Below are 16,004 nucleotides of genomic sequence, written 5' to 3'. Positions count from 1 at the left end.
TCCTCAGTGTGGCAGCACGTGTCAGAATTTCATTCCTTTTTAAAACAATTTTTATTGAAGCATACTTGATTTACAGTGTTGTGTTACTTTCGGGTGTACAGCAAAGTGATTCAGTTACACACACACATATATGCACTGTTAGAGTCTTTCCCACGTAGGTCATCACAGAGTATTGAGTAGAGTTCCCTGTGCTCTACAGTAGGTCCTTATTAGTTACCTATTTTATAAGTAGTAGTGTGTATATGTCCATCCCAATCTCCCAATTTATCCCTCCGCCCCATCCCCCTGGTAACCATAAGTTTGTTTTCTACATCTGCGATTCTGTTTGTTTTGTAAATAAGTTCATTTGTAACTCTGGGGTTTTTTTTGCCTGCGTTGGGTTCTCACTGCTGCACGCGCGGGCTTTTCTCTAGTTGCGGCGAGCGGGGGCTGCTCTTCGTTGTGGTGCGTGGGCTTCTCATTGCAGTGGCTTCTCTTGTTGTGGAGCACGGGCTCTAGGCATGTGGGCTTCAGGAGTTGTGGCTCGTGGGCTCAGTAGTTGTTGCTCGTGGGCTCTCAAGCGCAGGCTCAGTAGTTGTGGCTTACGGGCTTAGTTGCTCCGTGGCATGTGGGATCTTCCCGGACCAGGGCTCGAACCCATGTCCCCTGCATTGGCAGGCAGATTCCCAACCACTGAGCCACGAGGGAAGCCCCTGTACCATTTTCCAGATTCCACACATCAGTGATACCATATGGTATTTGTCTTTCTCTGTCTGACTTAGTTCACTCAGTATGGTAATCTCCAGGTCTATTCATGTTGCTGCAAATGGCATTATTTCCTTCTTTTTTATGGCTGAGTAATGTTCCACCGTATCTAGGTACCAACCTTCTTTACCCACTCTTCTGTCATGGACACTGAGGTGCTTCCATGTCTTGGCTATTTTAAATAGTGCTGCGATGAAAACCTTCATTCCTCTTTATGGCTGAGTCACATCCTCCTGTGTGGCTAGACCACACTGTTTATCTGGTCATCAGTTGATGGACACGGCTTGCTCTGACCTTTTGCTATTGTGAATACTGCCAGTGTCTGTGAGTCCGTTCCGAAGCCTTGGATAGACACCCGGGAGCAGAATTGCTGGGTCACCCAGTAGCTCTCTGTCTAACTGCCTGAGGAACTGCCAGGCTGCTTCCTGCAGGGGTGGCGCCTTGCTGACACTCTGAAGGCACACACGTTCTGCAGTCTACGCTGCCAGCTGGCTCAGCCTGCAACAACGTCAAATGCTACTTCCCCCCAAATGTGGGCAAAACGATGCTCTGTGGAGCTGCTGGTTCTTCCCTGCATCTGAGCTGCAGCTTCCCGGGGCCAGCCCAGCCAGTGGGCGGAGGGGCTGGGAGCAAGGCTCCTCCTTGGTCTGGGCCGCTGCTGTGCAGGCTCTGTGGCTGGTTCCCATTTTCACACAAACACAGGAGGAAATGGCCTGTGCTTGAGGGAGGGAGCACACCCTGGGTCCCGCGTGTGGAGGAAGAGGCCCGCCTGGCTGTTGGGCAGGATGGGGCCAGCTTCCAGGATGGGCTCTCTGGTGGGTGCTCACTCTGGCCTCCAGGACACTATGTGGCCAAGCCAAGGCTGGGAAGTGCACTGCCCTACAGAGTTACGGGGGTGATGGCTAGTCTCTTACGATGGCCCTTATAAACCATGTGTCCCAGGTCTCCTACCCTTGGGAAGTACCCCCCCCACCGGAATCTGGGGTGGCCAGGACTTACTTTCTGGCCCATAGGACGCAGTGCTGTCAGACGTCCCGGGATGGGTCGTGAGAAGCTTGGCCCCGTGACCGTGGGCTGGGCAGCTGCCATGGAATAGTCCCACTACTCTGAGACCGCCATGCTCCCAGGAAGCCCCAGCCGGCCACACGGAGAGGCCACGCTCGGGGAGAGGGCCAGCCAGCCACCCAACTAGGGCAGCAGACATCCTGGACATGCATCCCTCAGAAGATCCCACCCCAGCTGCTACCTGACCACACTACAGAGAAGCCCCCAGGGGGAGCCGCTCAGCTGAGACAGGGCCATCCACACACCAAGACAGAGAGGAACAAAGGGGGGCTTTAAGCCACGAATTTTGGGGGTGCTTTGTTACACAGCAATGGATAACGGGGACATGGGAGTCCATTTCAAGCCCACCTGGGCTGTCCCCCCTGGGGCCATAGTTCAGAGAGCAGGTGCAGGTCAGGGCTCAGCTGCCCCACCCCACCATTTGTGCCTGTCCCTGGGGAGGCAGCGGCCGCATTTGAAGCAGGTCCTTGGGATCCACATCCAAGCAAGGAGGGGGCCCTTCCTCAGCAGGGAGGGGCTTCTTGGGGGAGGGAAGAGCACTTAGTTCCTGCCGAGGTGGAAGAGGGGCAGCCCCACAGACAGCGAGTGGCAGCTCCTCCCAGTGGGGCAGGCGGGGCAGGGGGACAGTCTCTGCGGGGAGGGCCTGGCTCTGCCTAGACCCTGGTCCCTCTCCCTTCCCCACTCAGGCTCCTCTCACCTTGCCCTCTCTGAGAGTCTTCTCTCCCTCCACCCAGGGGCCCCTAGAAGTGTAGACACTCTCTCCCCACCACGGCGCACTTAGGACCCCGTGCGCAGCCCCGAATCCACCTCTGCCTTCCTCCTCCCGGGGCTCGGCGGCGAGGCAGCTGGGACCGCCAGCTTCTCTCTTCAGGGCCTAGTCGCTCCTTCCCTGGAGGCCCGCCCCAGCCCCGGACGACCCAGTCTCCGGGTGTGGTCGGCCCCAGTGGGGGAGGCGTCCGCTCGGCTCATCCCCCCTTCCCCCAGAGCTGCGCTGCGTCTCCCTCCCCCCAACCAGGACGCCCAAGTCACCCCCCGACTCCAGCACCGGCGGTCACCTCTCAGCCCGTCCCCTCCAGTTGCGCCCGCCCCGCCCCGCCGCACGCTCGGCTGACCCCCTCCCTGTTGCGGGGCCCACCTGGCGAGCCCCCCTCCCTGCTCACACCCTGCGCGACTCCGGGAGTGCCCCGCGGTCACGAGCCCCCCACGTGCACGGGGACCGGGGCAGGTGCTACCTGCGCGCTGGGCCCGCCCTCCCTGCTCGGCGCCGCCCCGCGCCGCCCCGCCCCGCGCGCACCGGGCATGCCCAGAGCCCGGTGACACGCCCACCCGCTCGAGTCCTGAGCGGACCCTGCCCGCGTCCGCCCCGGGCCCGCGCTACCCCGCGCGCCGCCATGGAGCGCATCGAGGGGGCGGCCGTGGGCCGCTGCGCAGCCTCGCCCTACCTGCTGCCGCTCACGCTGCACTACCGCCAGGTGAGCCCGCCTTCCGCGTCTTCCGCGCCTTCCGCGCCTTCCGCGGCCTGACGCCGGCCCCGGACCCCGCCCACGCGCCCATGGTCCCGCCCATGGCCTCGTGCCCCCGCCCCGCGGACCCCGCCTCTTCGCCGAGCGCTCTGCCCGTGAGTCCGCGTTCGCAGAGCCGTTGAGCGTCCGGCTCTGGGCAGGGACACCTCGGGGGACCACTCATTCCTCCAAGGAGGCTTTGCTGGGCCCCGGCCCTTTTTTGCGGTGGGACGTGTTGCGCGCCCCGGGGATCAGGGAAAGCTTCCTGGTGGTGGTCTCCGTTCTGGGCAGAGGAGGCCGGCGATGGAGCTGGTGAGCCCTGGGGAGCCTCTCCAGGTGGGCTGCCTGCCGGGGCGTCACCTCCTCCTGCCGGCCCGGGAAGGGAGTGCAGGACCACGCCGCCTCCCGTGGCGCTGTGCAAGTAGTAGGCTCACAGGAAACACTTGTTTGTCCAGTTCGGGCCCCCACCTTTTGCTTGCCGCTCCGCCGAGTTCCTCCACGCCATCCAGGTGAGGACTGCACTCCTCCGAGTCTGGTGCAGCCCCTCCCTGCCCCCTCAGTTAGGACAGGTGGTGCAGGTCTTTGGTGCCCCTCTGCCGGGCTGTCCCTGGCCTGCAGCATCCTGTGACCCCCCCCTCCTCCCCAGGCCCATTACTCTCACTAACCTGTGAAGCCCTCTTGACGCCCAGCCTGACAGAGGCTGCACTCCAGTGTCGCCTCTCCCTTGTCGCTGCTGTCCCGTTGGCTCTAGGGGACAGGGAATTCCTATCCCCAGGATGGACCCAAGTTGGCAGCACCGGCTGGGGCAGAAGCCAGGGTTGGTTGAGGGCAGAGTGCAGGGACGCGGAGGTTGCTGGCCTTTCCCTGGTGTTGGCCTGGGGCAGGGATGCCTAATTGTGGCTGCACAGCCTCCAGGGGCTGGGGATCTGGGGCCAGCAGGTGGGCACAGGGTGATCCAGGCACGTAACCGCTGTGGCCTATGGCTGTGGCACCCTCCTCCACTTCCTGTGGAGTGTGGATGGGTGCTGGTAACCAAAGCTGAGCCCATGCGGGCGGTAGGCTGCGATGGACACAGGCTGGGGGCCGGGGTGGTGTTTCCCAGGGGCCATGGGACACTGGGCTGGGTGGTGAACGTCACTGAGGGGCACCTGCAGCCTTTGGTCAGTAGCCACCCATGGCCAGGGGAGACCTGGTGGATGGACAGACAGACCAGCCAGAGGCAGGGCACCCGCGTGGCTCTGAGGGGGAGGGGCTGTGTTTAAACTCCAGTCCTGTACCTCCCTCCCAGGGCCCTGGAAGATGAGCCAGGCCTGGGTCCTGACCCTCTGGGAGGGGCTGGCTGGGCCTCAGTGGGCCCCTCTGGACCTTCCCCTGCACCCTGCCTTGGCTGGACCTGAGGGTCTGACAGATGTTTTGATCTTGATCCAAGAGGGTACCTGAAACCAGCACGAGATGACACTCACCCTGAGGGAGGCAGGGGCACAGCTGGCACGTGGCAGACTGGGGGGCAGGCCTTCCCCGGAGCTCGTCCTGGGGGGTGGCTGGCCCTGGGGTGGCCAGATTGCAGGCAGGCCCAGGCTTGCCTCTTGGGGGTGGTGTCTCACAACGGCCTCCCGGGCAGCCCGACCTGCACAGGGCAGGCCATCGGCTCTCCCTCCTGCTTGGAAACCGGGGCTCCTGCCCGTCCAGAGCACCTCCGCCTTCAGGCCCAGCTCAGACCAATGTCCCCAGCTCCCCTCAGACCAGCATGCGGGCCTCTGCCTGTCAGGGCCCACTGCTGGGAATGAATGCCCTTTCTTTTCTGTGGGGCCTGGTGCAGTGTCACCTCCTCCAGGAAGTCCTCACACAGGCTGTTCCTTAGTGTCCTTCCTCTTTTGCAGCCCCGGTTGCCCTTTCGGTGTCTCTGGTGCTCAGATCCATGTGTGTTTCATGGCTCGGACGGGGCCTCAAGTGTGGGGCCAGCAGCTCGCCAGGGCGCAGGGCTGACCCAGTGGCTGAGCAAGCTGGTGGTGGGTGTCCACAGGGCTGGGCTCTAGGGCCCCAGGGCCAGCCCCATCCTCAGAGACCCCTTGGGGAGGGGTCAGGGCCAGGCGGAACAGCCCGGAGGACGGGAGCCTACCTCACCTAGTGGTGTCCCGCTGGCAGGGTTCTGGCCCCTCGTGCCCCCTGCCGGCTGGAGCCCCGTAAGCATGGGTTCTGGCCGCCCCCGGTGGTGCTGGCCCAGGCCCCGGCCCCCCGCACTGCCTTTTGTTCACTGAATGCTGCTCAGAGCCCTGGGAGCTGCTGGGACGGGGCGTCCAGGGTCGGGGAGCAGGGGGGTGGAAGGAAGTGACAGAACAGCAGGACCACAGGACACAGGACAGACAGCCCGAGACAGAAACCGGGCCGGGGAGAGGGTCATCCACTGCCCAGTCATCATCATTGAATCGTCACGTCCTGCGGGCTGAGATTCTGCCCGGCACGGGCACACCCTTCCCCAGCTGCTCCCGGGGCTGCTGCGCTCTCCGGAGGCCCGCCTGCCCCGCCTGCCCCTCCTGCCCTCCTGTCGCCCTTTGTCCAGTGGCCCAAGGGAGCTTCAGCAACGAAAACCTGATCTCTGCTCTACCCGCTTGGGACCCCTCCTGCCCCTCGCCCTGACTGTGAGGACATGTCACGCCCGCCTCTCCCCACACCCCCGTGGCCCTTCCCGCACTTGGCGGCAGCGTCGTCTCTCTGCAGCTTCTCGTGCTCACCTGTGCTGGGTGCTGGCTCATGCTGTGCCTGGGACGCCTTCCCACCCTTTGGCCCGGTTTTCCGCCTCACCCCTTGAGAGCATCAGGCTGTCCTGGACTTCCCTGCCCACCCTGGCGGCTACGCCCTGCCCCACCCGCTGCAGCTCGTCGCTCCCGAGGGGCCCGGGGCCATGACTGGCCGGGTACGGTGGGTCTGTGTGGCCTTCTCGCTCCCTGGAGCACCTCCACCCGCGCTGCCAGCCCTTCAGCCCTCCCTGACCGCTGCCCTGCCTCTTGCAGAATGGTACCCAGAAGTCATGGGACTTCATGAAGACCCATGACAGGTGAGGGCCCAGCCTGGCTGGCCGCCAGGGAAGCCCCAGGGTGATGTCTGCAGGGACACCGGGCCCAGGGGCACAGAGCCCCACCCGCCTCTGCGTGTCTGAAGTCCCCACTTTCCCTGTCGTCTCACTGAGGGGTCACCCGAGGCCTGGAGCCCGAGCTGGGTCCCAGCTCAGGCCACCTGGACCACCTCTTGGACCTGAGAGAAGCTGCCCAGGTGCCCTCGCCCCCGAGCGTCGGAAGTAGGGGCTGGATGGCAGCGTGGCTTCAGGAGTGTGGCTGGCGGCAGCTGGCCAGCAGGGGCCACGTGTCCCGTCAGTCACCCGTCCTCAGCTGCTGCCACCCCCGGCCTGCCCAGCTGCCCAGCATGTCCTTCCCACCCCCCGGCCCCCGTCCTGCCAGCTGGAATACAGGAGGCCTGGGTCCTAGCCTGACTGTGTGACCCTGGCAAGCTGGGACCCGTCCTGGGCCTCAGTCTGCCCACCTGAGCAAGGGACACCACCTTCCTGGGTTGTGGAGGAGAGGAGGTGGGCTGGGCCCCCAGGGGGGTGAGGTGAGGGGGCTGCTTCTGTGCTGAGCTGGGTCCCTCCCCCTGCAGTGTGACCATTCTCATGTTCAACTCTTCTCGAAGGAGCCTGGTGTTGGTGAAGCAGTTCAGGCCAGGTGAGGCGGCCCAAGTGGGGTGTGGGGGGAGGGGAGGCCTGCAGGCTCACGTTCAGGCCCCTGGTGTCCTAGGGTCAGAGTGCAGACGTGGGGAGAGGGCTCTAGAGGAAACTGAGGCCCGGCAAGGGGGTCTGGCCAGAGCGGGTCACGTGGAGCTGGCCACCACAGGGCGGTGACTACGGTCTGCCTTCCCCCAACCAGCTGTGTACGCTGGCGAGGTGGAGCGCCTCTTCCCGGGGTCCCTGGCCGCCGCGGACCAGGACGGGCCCCGGGAGCTGCAGCCGGCACTGCCTGGCTCGGCAGGGGTGACATACGAGCTGTGCGCCGGCCTCGTGGACCAGCCCGGGCTCTCGCTGGAGCAGGTGGCCTGCAAGGAAGTGTGGGAGGAGTGCGGCTACCACCTGGCCCCCTCCGGCCTGCGCCGGGTCGCCACGTACAAGTGAGTGGGGCTGGGCCCGTGGGCCTGCGGGGCTGGGGAAGGGCCGTCTGTTGCCAGCGCAGCCCAGGGGATGGGACGAGCTGCCTGGGAGGCAGTGAGCACCCAGTTCCCAGGGGTGTGCAAGCAGGGCGATTGCTCCTTGTTTTTTCAACCTTCCCACGCTGGGGAAGGTTGGACGGAACGCACCTCAGGGCGTGATCTGGGCTGGAACCCGGGGCCCTCGGGGCTAGTCCTGCAGCCTGCTTGGCCCCGTGCCCTCCACCGCGGCGGGGCCGCCCGGCTCTGCTCCGGGTGGCAGCTGCTGCCGACAGATGCCTCTACTTCCTGTGGGATTAAGCGCCGGGCGCTGGGGGTGGGGGTGAGTCACAGGTCTGCTCTGACAGCGGCTCAGGGGCGAGGGAAAGGCCAAGTCCTGGGCCGGGGCTGGGGGGCGAAGTGCGGCCCGCCCCCGCCAAAGCCCGCCCCTCATTCCCCCCGGCCCAGGACAGGATGTCGGGGTGCAGCCCAGCCTTGGCCTGAGGATGTCACAGTGGGTCCCTGACCTTGGTGAAGTCCGGGGGCAGCAGGAGAGTCTCACGGTGTCGCCCGATGCCGAGCCCCTGGCGGCCTTCCCCAGAGGCGGAGCCGCCCTCCTCGGCCCAGCAAGGGGCCGCTCAGTGTTGGGCCTGGGCCCCCTCGGCGACACCCAGGGCCTCGTCCAGGCGCCCCCGGCCTGGGAACTCAGGCCTGGGATTTCTACACCAAAGAGCCAGACATCTTGGTGTGAGGGCCTCAGTTACCTGCGGGCATCCTCCGCGTGGCTGGCCAGTGGCCACGTAGCCTCTGAGCCTTTGGGCTGGCGGTCCGGGGGGTCGGGAGGATCCAAGGGGCCTGACCTCGGGTAGGGGGTGAGCCAGCGGGCAGGCCAGGAGGAAGGCAGGTGGAGGTGCCTTGGAGGGTTGGGGTCCCCCGAGCGGGTGAGTCTGGGGGGAGTCCTGGCAGAGGCGCTGCATGGCAAAGGCTCAGGGGCAAGGGGACAAGTGGCCCTGGCCTCTGGGCTACGGCCTGATCCTGAGGGTGCTGGGTGCCGAGGAGGGCTCTGGACAGCGAGTGGCCTGCTCAGACTGCACTTTCGAGGTGAGGGTGGCTGGCTGTGCGGAGGCAGGGCCGGACGGGGCTGGCATGGAGGCCAGGGCAGCTCTCCCTGGGAGCCCGACGGCGGGCTGCATGAGCAGGAACTTGTGCTCCCCTGGGGTGGGGCCCACGGCTTCCTTCCGTGGCCCCGGGGGGGAGCCAGGCCACTCATCTGCCCGTCCCAGGTGACAAGACCCAGTGCTCGTCTGAGATCCCCCAGCTGAGGACGTGTTTGAGTGAGCAGGGAGAGGCAGTGCCCGGCCTGGCCGGGCACATTCTTCTCGGCGCCGGTGTCCGTCACACGCCGGCGGAAACTGGGACTGGAAACCCCACAGACCGCTGCTTCCATCAAAGGCGCAGGCTATAGCTGCCGGCGGAAATGGGCTGTCAGGAAGGGTCCGAGGGAGATAAGGGGCGGGAGGGTGGAGGAAGCAGCTGGGTGAGGTCAGTCTGGGTGGGGCCCCCGCCTGGGGGTGGGGGGCTTGGGGAGTGGGAGGGAAGCGCCTCCAGCTCTGCTCCCTGCCCCATGTGCAGGGCGCACCTCGGGGCCGCGTCCACCCTGCAGGCCCCGGCTGGCCTCAGCTAACCTCCTGGGGTGGCCTGGGGTCTCCCTGATCCCCTGGACGTCTCCCCAGACACCCTCTGCCTCCCCTCTCCCCCAGCAGACCACGCTCAGCCCTCCCCTCCTGTCTGTCACCCCGTCCTCATGGCCAGCTGTCACCATGGCTGCCCACTCGTTACCTCCCCCAGCACCGGTCTGGGCCCCTGCCCTCTGCCTGGGTGCCTGTCCCCCTCCTGGTGGCCAGAAGCCCCCTCCTGGCCACCACCTAGGGAGGGAGGGGACTCCTTGACAGTCCTCTCCAGCCTGTGAACCCTGGTCCTGGCCCTGGGGACCGCGCCCCACCCCGCCCAGAACAGGCGTCCTGCGGGTGCCCACATGGGAGTGCTCGCAGACCCAGGCTGCGCCGGCCAGAGCCCCGGCTGCGACCCGGGGCCCGCTGTGTGGCGAGAGGCCTGGCTGAGGCCCAGCGTGAGCAGAGTGTCGGTGCGCAGGACCAGCCGCCAGACTCAGCGGCTTCCAGCGACGCCCATTCACAGCCTCGCGGTTGCTGGGGGTCGGCAGTCGGCTTGCTGCGGACTCGGCCCACCGCTCAGGGCCTCGCAGCCTGACCGCCAAGCTGCGGTCAGGCGTCGGCCAGGCCGAGGTCTAATCTGGGGCTGAGGCTCGTCTTCCCAGCTCCCCGTGGCTGTGACTGAGGGCGCTGTCTCCCGCTGGCTGTCAGCCGGGGGCCCGTGGTCGGCTCCTAGCCCATAGGCCCTGGCACGTGGCCCTCTTACAGCATGGTGGCTTACCTCGTCTTCAGGTGTCTCTCTGACTCTTTCCACCTCTGACCCCTAAAACCGGCAATGAAGAGCTTGCCTGACTACGTCAGGCCCACCCAGGATCACCTCCCTTTTTGATGAACTTAAAGTCACCTGATGAGGGCCCTTAATGACATCTGCAGAATTTCTCCTCCATCACCTGACCTAACCTCATCACATGGGAGCCTAATCACGGTGGGAGGTCACATCCAACATGTTCCTAGGTTTCCCCCACACTTGAAGGGAGGAGATTACATGGAGTGTGTACACCACAGGGGGGAATCTGGGGGGCCAGGGGGCATCCTGGAGCACTGCCTACCAGGGGCTGGAAGGAGTGGACAAGAGAGGGCTGTGGAAGGGGCAGGGGTGGCCGGCGGGGCCTGTGTGGATGCTTCAGCAGGTGCTGTCTCGACCCGTAGGTCTGGTGTGGGACTGACCAGCTCCAGCCAGACCATGTTCTACGCAGAGGTGACAGATGCCCAGCAGGGTGGCCCAGGCGGGGGCCTGGCGGAGGAGGGCGAGCTCATTAAGGTTGTGCACCTGCCCCTGGATGGCGCCCAGGCCTTCGCCGATGACCCGGATGTTCCCAAGACCCTCGGCGTCATCTTTGGTATCTCGTGGTTCCTTAGCCATGTGGCCCCTGGCCTGGGTCCCCAGTGAAGCTCCAGGCGGTCTGGACGAGCCCAGTTCTGGACACCTGCTCCGCAAACCTAATAAAGGCTGGTGTAGCTCTAGCCTGTGTCTACCGACTCCGAGCTGTGACCATGGTGGGCTGGGGGGCGGGGGGGGGGTGCGGTCTCCGTGAAAGCCCCTCAGCTCCACTGGGGCAGAAGCCTTGTCTGCAGGTTGTGCAGGGGGCAACTGGGGGTTGGCGGCTGGCAGAGGGCTAGGCCAGGCCCTGGGTAGTGCCCCAGGCTGAGTGGGGGGCAGGGAGGATGGTGCCGTGCAGTGCCACTTCTGGGGGTAGGAGAGGTTGGGGACGGGCTCAGCCATGTCAAGCGCTCAGGGCCCACTGAGTACTGGGCAATGGATGGAGCTGTGGCCTTAGGAGCGGTGGCTGCGCCAGCCACGCCAGGAGAGCATGTGGACAAACCCACAAGGCACGTGCTCCCTGCTTCTGGGGCCAGTGAGGGGTCCCCTCCGTGACTGGGGCTCTCAGTAGCCCTGTGTCCCCTGTGTTGGTGATGAGGGCTCACTCCACCTGCCAACCTGTGTGTGGGGTAGCCTGAAAGCCCCATAGGACCCCTGCCTTGCACACCGGCACGCACTTGGGGCCGCAGGAGGGCTGGATGTCTGCTCAGCCAGGCACCGAGTAAGACCTCCGTACATAACGGGTGGGCTGGAGCCCCCCGTGAAGAGTGTGTGCTGGTCACCATGGTCATGGGCATGTGTGGGCGTGGCTGGGCCATCAGTTGGGGATGAGGGCCCGGCCTGAGGGCCAGGCAGGCTTCTTGGAGGGAAGGCCGGCCTGACCTCTTCTGAGGGTGGTGACCTGGCCCGGCCTTTTCCCAGAGGCCCCCAAATCCTCTGGTCAGCCCCTTGGGCAGTGCCCTAGGGGATGGGATGGGGGCAGCCTGGGTCATGGTCCACTGACCCTGTAGCGGACAAGGGGATGCTGCCCGGCAGGCAGGTGGGGACTGGGGAGCTGGAGTGACTTCGTGCCCTGTGCCCAGCGTCCCCTGGGACTGGGCCCTGGGCTGGAATGCTAGAGCATGCCAAGGCAGGACATGCTGCCCTGGCTTCCGCTGAGACCCTGCTGTCAGGTGGGGGTACTTCCCCGGGGCCGCGGCCACCCTGCCCTCCTGTGCCCCCAGGCAGGCGGGCACTTTCCTTCCTGCTGGCCTTCGGAGTGTGTGTGGCTGAGCCCCACCGGGAGTGGCTCAGTGCCAACAGCCCCCGAGCCTGGCATTCGAGGCTGCCTTGGGACAGCTGCGCCCAAGGGGCCCACTCAGGCAGCATCACCTGTATGCAAATGCCGGCTGTGACCCAGGTGGGGCCACCCAGGTGGGGCCTCCTGGGAGCCCAGCCCGGCACTGACACGCTGCTGGGGAGGGGCACTCAGGCGCGGGTGTGCGTCCAGGGGGCCGGCAGCGTCGCGCTGCACTGGGGTCTTGAGCAGCCCAGCTCCGCCCCGTCCAGAGGAGGCCTAGTGGGCCGCCCCGGGCCCCAGGACACCTGGAGAATTCCCAGGGCAGCACGGCGCACCCTGCCTGTGTCTTGTGGACTGCCTGATACTCACCTGAGCTCCGCTGGCCTTCTGGGCTGGGCTGCAGGCGCTGCCCACCCTCTCAGAGGGGCCCCTAGTGGGTACTGACTGGGGCTGGGGGCTGTCTGTGCCCTGGGGAGCATGCCGGGCTCCAGCCTGGCGGGGCGGGGGGTGGGGGCAGGGCCGCGGACTTGGGTGCAGTCCAGCCCCGCACTCTGCTTGGCAGCCCGACGGGGCGGGTCAGCAGGCACCGCCGCCGGACCTAATGGAGCTGGCATCCATTTCCCGGCACAGGGGTGGGGGGGCTGTAACCGGAAACTCCCCTCCCTGGCCGCTATATTTAGCACCGCAGAACACGGGCGGAAGCGCAGCTCACTCCTGAGCCCAGCCGGCTCTGTCCAAACGCCCAGCAGCTTGCACCCCGGCCTGGTCCTGAAGCCCCCTGGCCAGGCGGAGAGGCCTCCACCTCGTCCGTGCCTTGTCCGGCACAAGTTGAGACCCATCCCAGAACTCGCCTGGTGTCAGGCGCTTGGAGAGGGAGCCCTCGGGTTAGGGGGCAGGTGGGGCGGGGAGACTGAGGGGTGTTGTGGCCCAGTGGGCCCCAGAACAACGCTGGGGGTCCTCCTGGAAGAGGCAGGAGCCTGGCCCAGCAAGGGAAGAGGCAGGAGCCTGGCTGCCTCTGGATCTCCGGCCCTCTGGCCCAAGGGGTGCAGAAATCCCTGTAGGAGGGGACCCCAGGAGGGAGGATCCCCTCTGCCAGCAGCCCCAATGCCTTCCCTCAAGAGGCCAGCTTCGTGTCTTGAACCCCTCCTGGGTCCCTTAGGTCTGGGCTGTGGCTTCTAGGGGGCAGGAGGGGGAAGGGGACCATGAGCGCGAGGGGGTTTCTGTTCCCTGGGCCGGGAGGCAGGGACCCGTCCCATTCCCAAAGGGCCTGGCTGGAGGCAGATGGGGCCGGACCACTGTCTCCCCAGGGTCGCAGGGCGGGCGGGGGCTCCCTGTATCCCTGAGGCAGGGTTGGCCAGTGGGAAGGGCTCCAGGGCGGCCGCGTCCCCTGGCAGGTGGAGCTGGAACCTTGAGATGCGTGAGCATCCCTCACTGGTGCCTTCGTGCCGAAGACGTCCCTGAGCAGGGGAAGAGCCTCAGCTGAAGCGCAGCAGCTTCTGGAACCGCCGCACAGCAAGCCCAGCGTCAGCCACACCACCCGCCCGTGTGAGCTAGTCCAGGCCATCGTCTCCTCCCACAGCTGGCCAGGAGCAGGAAGCTTCGGACGAGGGAGGGGCGCACGGCGGGGGGCTCTTCTCCAGATTCCGCCTCTTACTTGCGCTGGAAGTCCCCCCTCCTCCACCTCTCCACAGCCAGGCCGGCCACCGGCCCCTCTCGTTTGCACTACGGCAGTGGCCGCCTATGGCCTCCCTGTCTGACCTCGCCCTGTGCTGCCCCTCCCCCCCAAGCCAGGGATCTTTGTGACAACGTAAATCACAAACGTGCAGCCCAACCCAGCTCAGCTGCTTTCTGTGACTTCCCGTCAGTCTTAGCAGGAAGACTCTAGCCAGGCAGGCCCAGCACAGCCGGCACTCACCACCACCTCCAGCCTCCCCCTCTGCCCCTCACCTGCTCTGCCCTGGCCATGTGTTCTCCTCAGCCCCAGGGCCTTTGCATGTGCTCTTCCCAGCCCCTCACCTGGCTGACCCTGGCCTGCCCTCTGGGTCTTAGCAGGCTTCTTCCCCATGTGCTGCTGCATGCCTCACCCTTACAGTTTGCTGTTCTGCATTGTTTGTCTATGTTCTCTGCCCACCCCACCCCCCAGCCCCCACTGGCTGTGTCAGCCTTGCTCACTGCTCGATGAGTGCAGGAGAGCGGTGGGTGTAGGACAGCGGGCATGGGCAGGGTTGGAGCCCTGGACCCCTGGGACAGAGCCTCCAGTACTCAGTACTGTCTCTGGGCCAGAGCAGAGGAGGAAGCCTCTCCCCGGGGAACCCCCTGTCCCCACAGCAGTAACCGCTGCCCACCCTCAGGAAGACCGCAACTGGAAGGCTCTGAACACAGCTCACATTCCCTTATTTGGTGGGGGTCACTGTGCATGGCGGTGCCTGGCTTGTGTCCTGCCCCCTCCCAGCCTACAGAGGGGCTCAGGTAGGGATGGGCGCTTGGAGTGAGCAAAGCCAGGCCCATTCCTTTAGGCCCCTGAGGCCCGGACCCGCAGGCTGGGCGGTGAAACCAGGGCATTAGGCCCCTTAGGCTGCTGCTGCGCCTACATATCCTAGTGTGAGAGGGGGCAGTGTCTGTGCTCCTGAGCTCCTTCTGCCATTGCCCTTGCCTCCTCCAAAGCTCTCTTCCTCCAGGAAGGCTTCCAGCCCCACGCCAGCCCCCAAATGGTAGCAGTGACTAGCTCCAGGCAGGGGTTGCACCCCCAGCATCCAGCCCAGGGCCGGAGGAGCCAGGGGAATGAAGAAAGCCCAGTTACTACGGAGGTTGAGCGGGAAGACCCCTTTGGACCGAAGCGGTATCCCTAACGGCAAAGGCGAGCTCCAGCCCTGAAAGGGACGCTGACTGGCGGAGAGGCTGGGATGTTTGGAGACAAGGAGCCTCGGCGGGGGCGAGGCGAGGCGAGGTTACTCCAGTAGAGGGCAACAAGGTGATGACAGAGGGTGGGATATGGGGGCCTGGCGACCGGGACAGCAGCCGGAGCCTCTTTGGGCGGCCCTCACCTTGTCCATTTGGGGGGTGCACTACCGTCCTTTATTCGCCCCGCCCCGCCCAAGCCCCGACACCCAGCCTGGGCGTTCCTCGAAAGTATGGCCTGGCGAGCCCCGCACCAGCACCGAACTGGGCACACAGTCTGCGCGGAGGAACATTCGTTCCCTGGCTTCCTGACCCCCCCCTCCACCGGCAGTGAGGCGGGGAGGGCCGGGGCGTGGGAAGGGAGCAGCGCCCCCTGCGGCCGGAGTGGAGGTGGTTGGAGTGGAGGCGGTAGGAGCGGCACGGATGGGGGCACTCACAGGGGAAGGGAGTCGCGCAGTAGGGCCGGGCAGGCTCGGGTCCCAGGCCGCGCCTGCCCCGCGTGGGGCCGAGCCCTGATTTGTGCAGGAGGCAGCATCTCCTTTGGGACCGCGAGCAGCGCGGCGGCGGCGCACCGATAGGAGAGGACCACGGCGGTGACCTCAGGGGGCGCCCCACCCCCTGGCTCCTGACACCCGGCGGGGCTCGGGCGAGGGGAAGCCGCTTTGCGGCGCCCAGCACCACTCTCCCGGCTCGGCGGAGGCTTTAGTGGATCCGCCGCCGCCGCCGCTCCGCCGCCCGAGGGCGACGGGAAGCGTGCGCCGGGTCCAGGTGCTGGCAGGAGGAGTCCTCCGCCGCCTTTAAATCCTGGGCGCCCCCGGCACCCCCCCCGCAGCCCCACCCCGCGGCGCGGCCCCGCCCCCTCATGCATATGCAGGTACGCGGGTGACGAATGGGCGAGCGAGCTGTCAGTCTTGTCCCGAACTTGTTGGCTGCGGGCGCCGGGAGCGCGGGCGCGCAGAGCCGAGACCGGGACCCACCGCCACCGCCCGCCGCCGTCGCCCGCCGCCGCCGCCTCCGCCCGCCGCCACCGCCGCCGCCGCCGCCGCCCGCCGCCACCGCCGCCGCCGCCGCCGCGAGGGAGCTGGGTCGGCGCGGCACCCTGCGAGCCCGAGCGCCGCCGCCCCCGCGCGCCCGCAGCCCCAGCGCGCCCGCCGCCCGGGCCCGCGCGGCGCCGCCTCGACCCCGCCCGCCGCCGCCTCATCTGCCGCTGCCGCTGCCGCTGCTGCCGGCGCTCGGAGGGCGGGCGGGCGGGCGGGCACTGGGAGGCCGGGGCCGGGCGCGCAGGGGCGGCGGCG

The 16,004-nt window shown here is 66.4% G+C and overlaps 1 protein-coding gene across 2 annotated transcripts; it reads left to right on the top strand.

Annotated features, from left to right (window-relative positions):
* Positions 1-3,132: 3,132 nt before the first annotated feature.
* NUDT14 (nudix hydrolase 14) lies at positions 3,133-10,661 on the top strand. 2 transcript variants are annotated; one of them, XM_060293673.1, is made up of 6 exons: positions 3,161-3,281; positions 6,030-6,225; positions 6,323-6,366; positions 6,963-7,027; positions 7,229-7,466; positions 10,361-10,661. In XM_060293673.1, exons 2-6 carry the CDS (start codon positions 6,214-6,216, stop codon positions 10,599-10,601), a joined length of 600 nt encoding a protein of 199 aa, XP_060149656.1. In that variant the 5' UTR covers positions 3,161-3,281; positions 6,030-6,213; the 3' UTR covers positions 10,602-10,661. The 2 variants fall into 2 exon arrangements, with proteins under 2 accessions (XP_030739030.1, XP_060149656.1); XM_030883170.2 differs by lacking the exon at positions 6,030-6,225 and having other exon boundaries at positions 3,133-3,281.
* Positions 10,662-16,004: the final 5,343 nt, after the last annotated feature.

The sequence above is a fragment of the Globicephala melas genome, chromosome 2 (genome assembly GCF_963455315.2).
Source record: "Globicephala melas chromosome 2, mGloMel1.2, whole genome shotgun sequence".
NCBI lineage: Eukaryota > Metazoa > Chordata > Mammalia > Artiodactyla > Delphinidae > Globicephala > Globicephala melas.
Note: the sequence above shows the minus strand (reverse complement) of the source record. Positions and strands in the feature narration are given on the sequence as shown.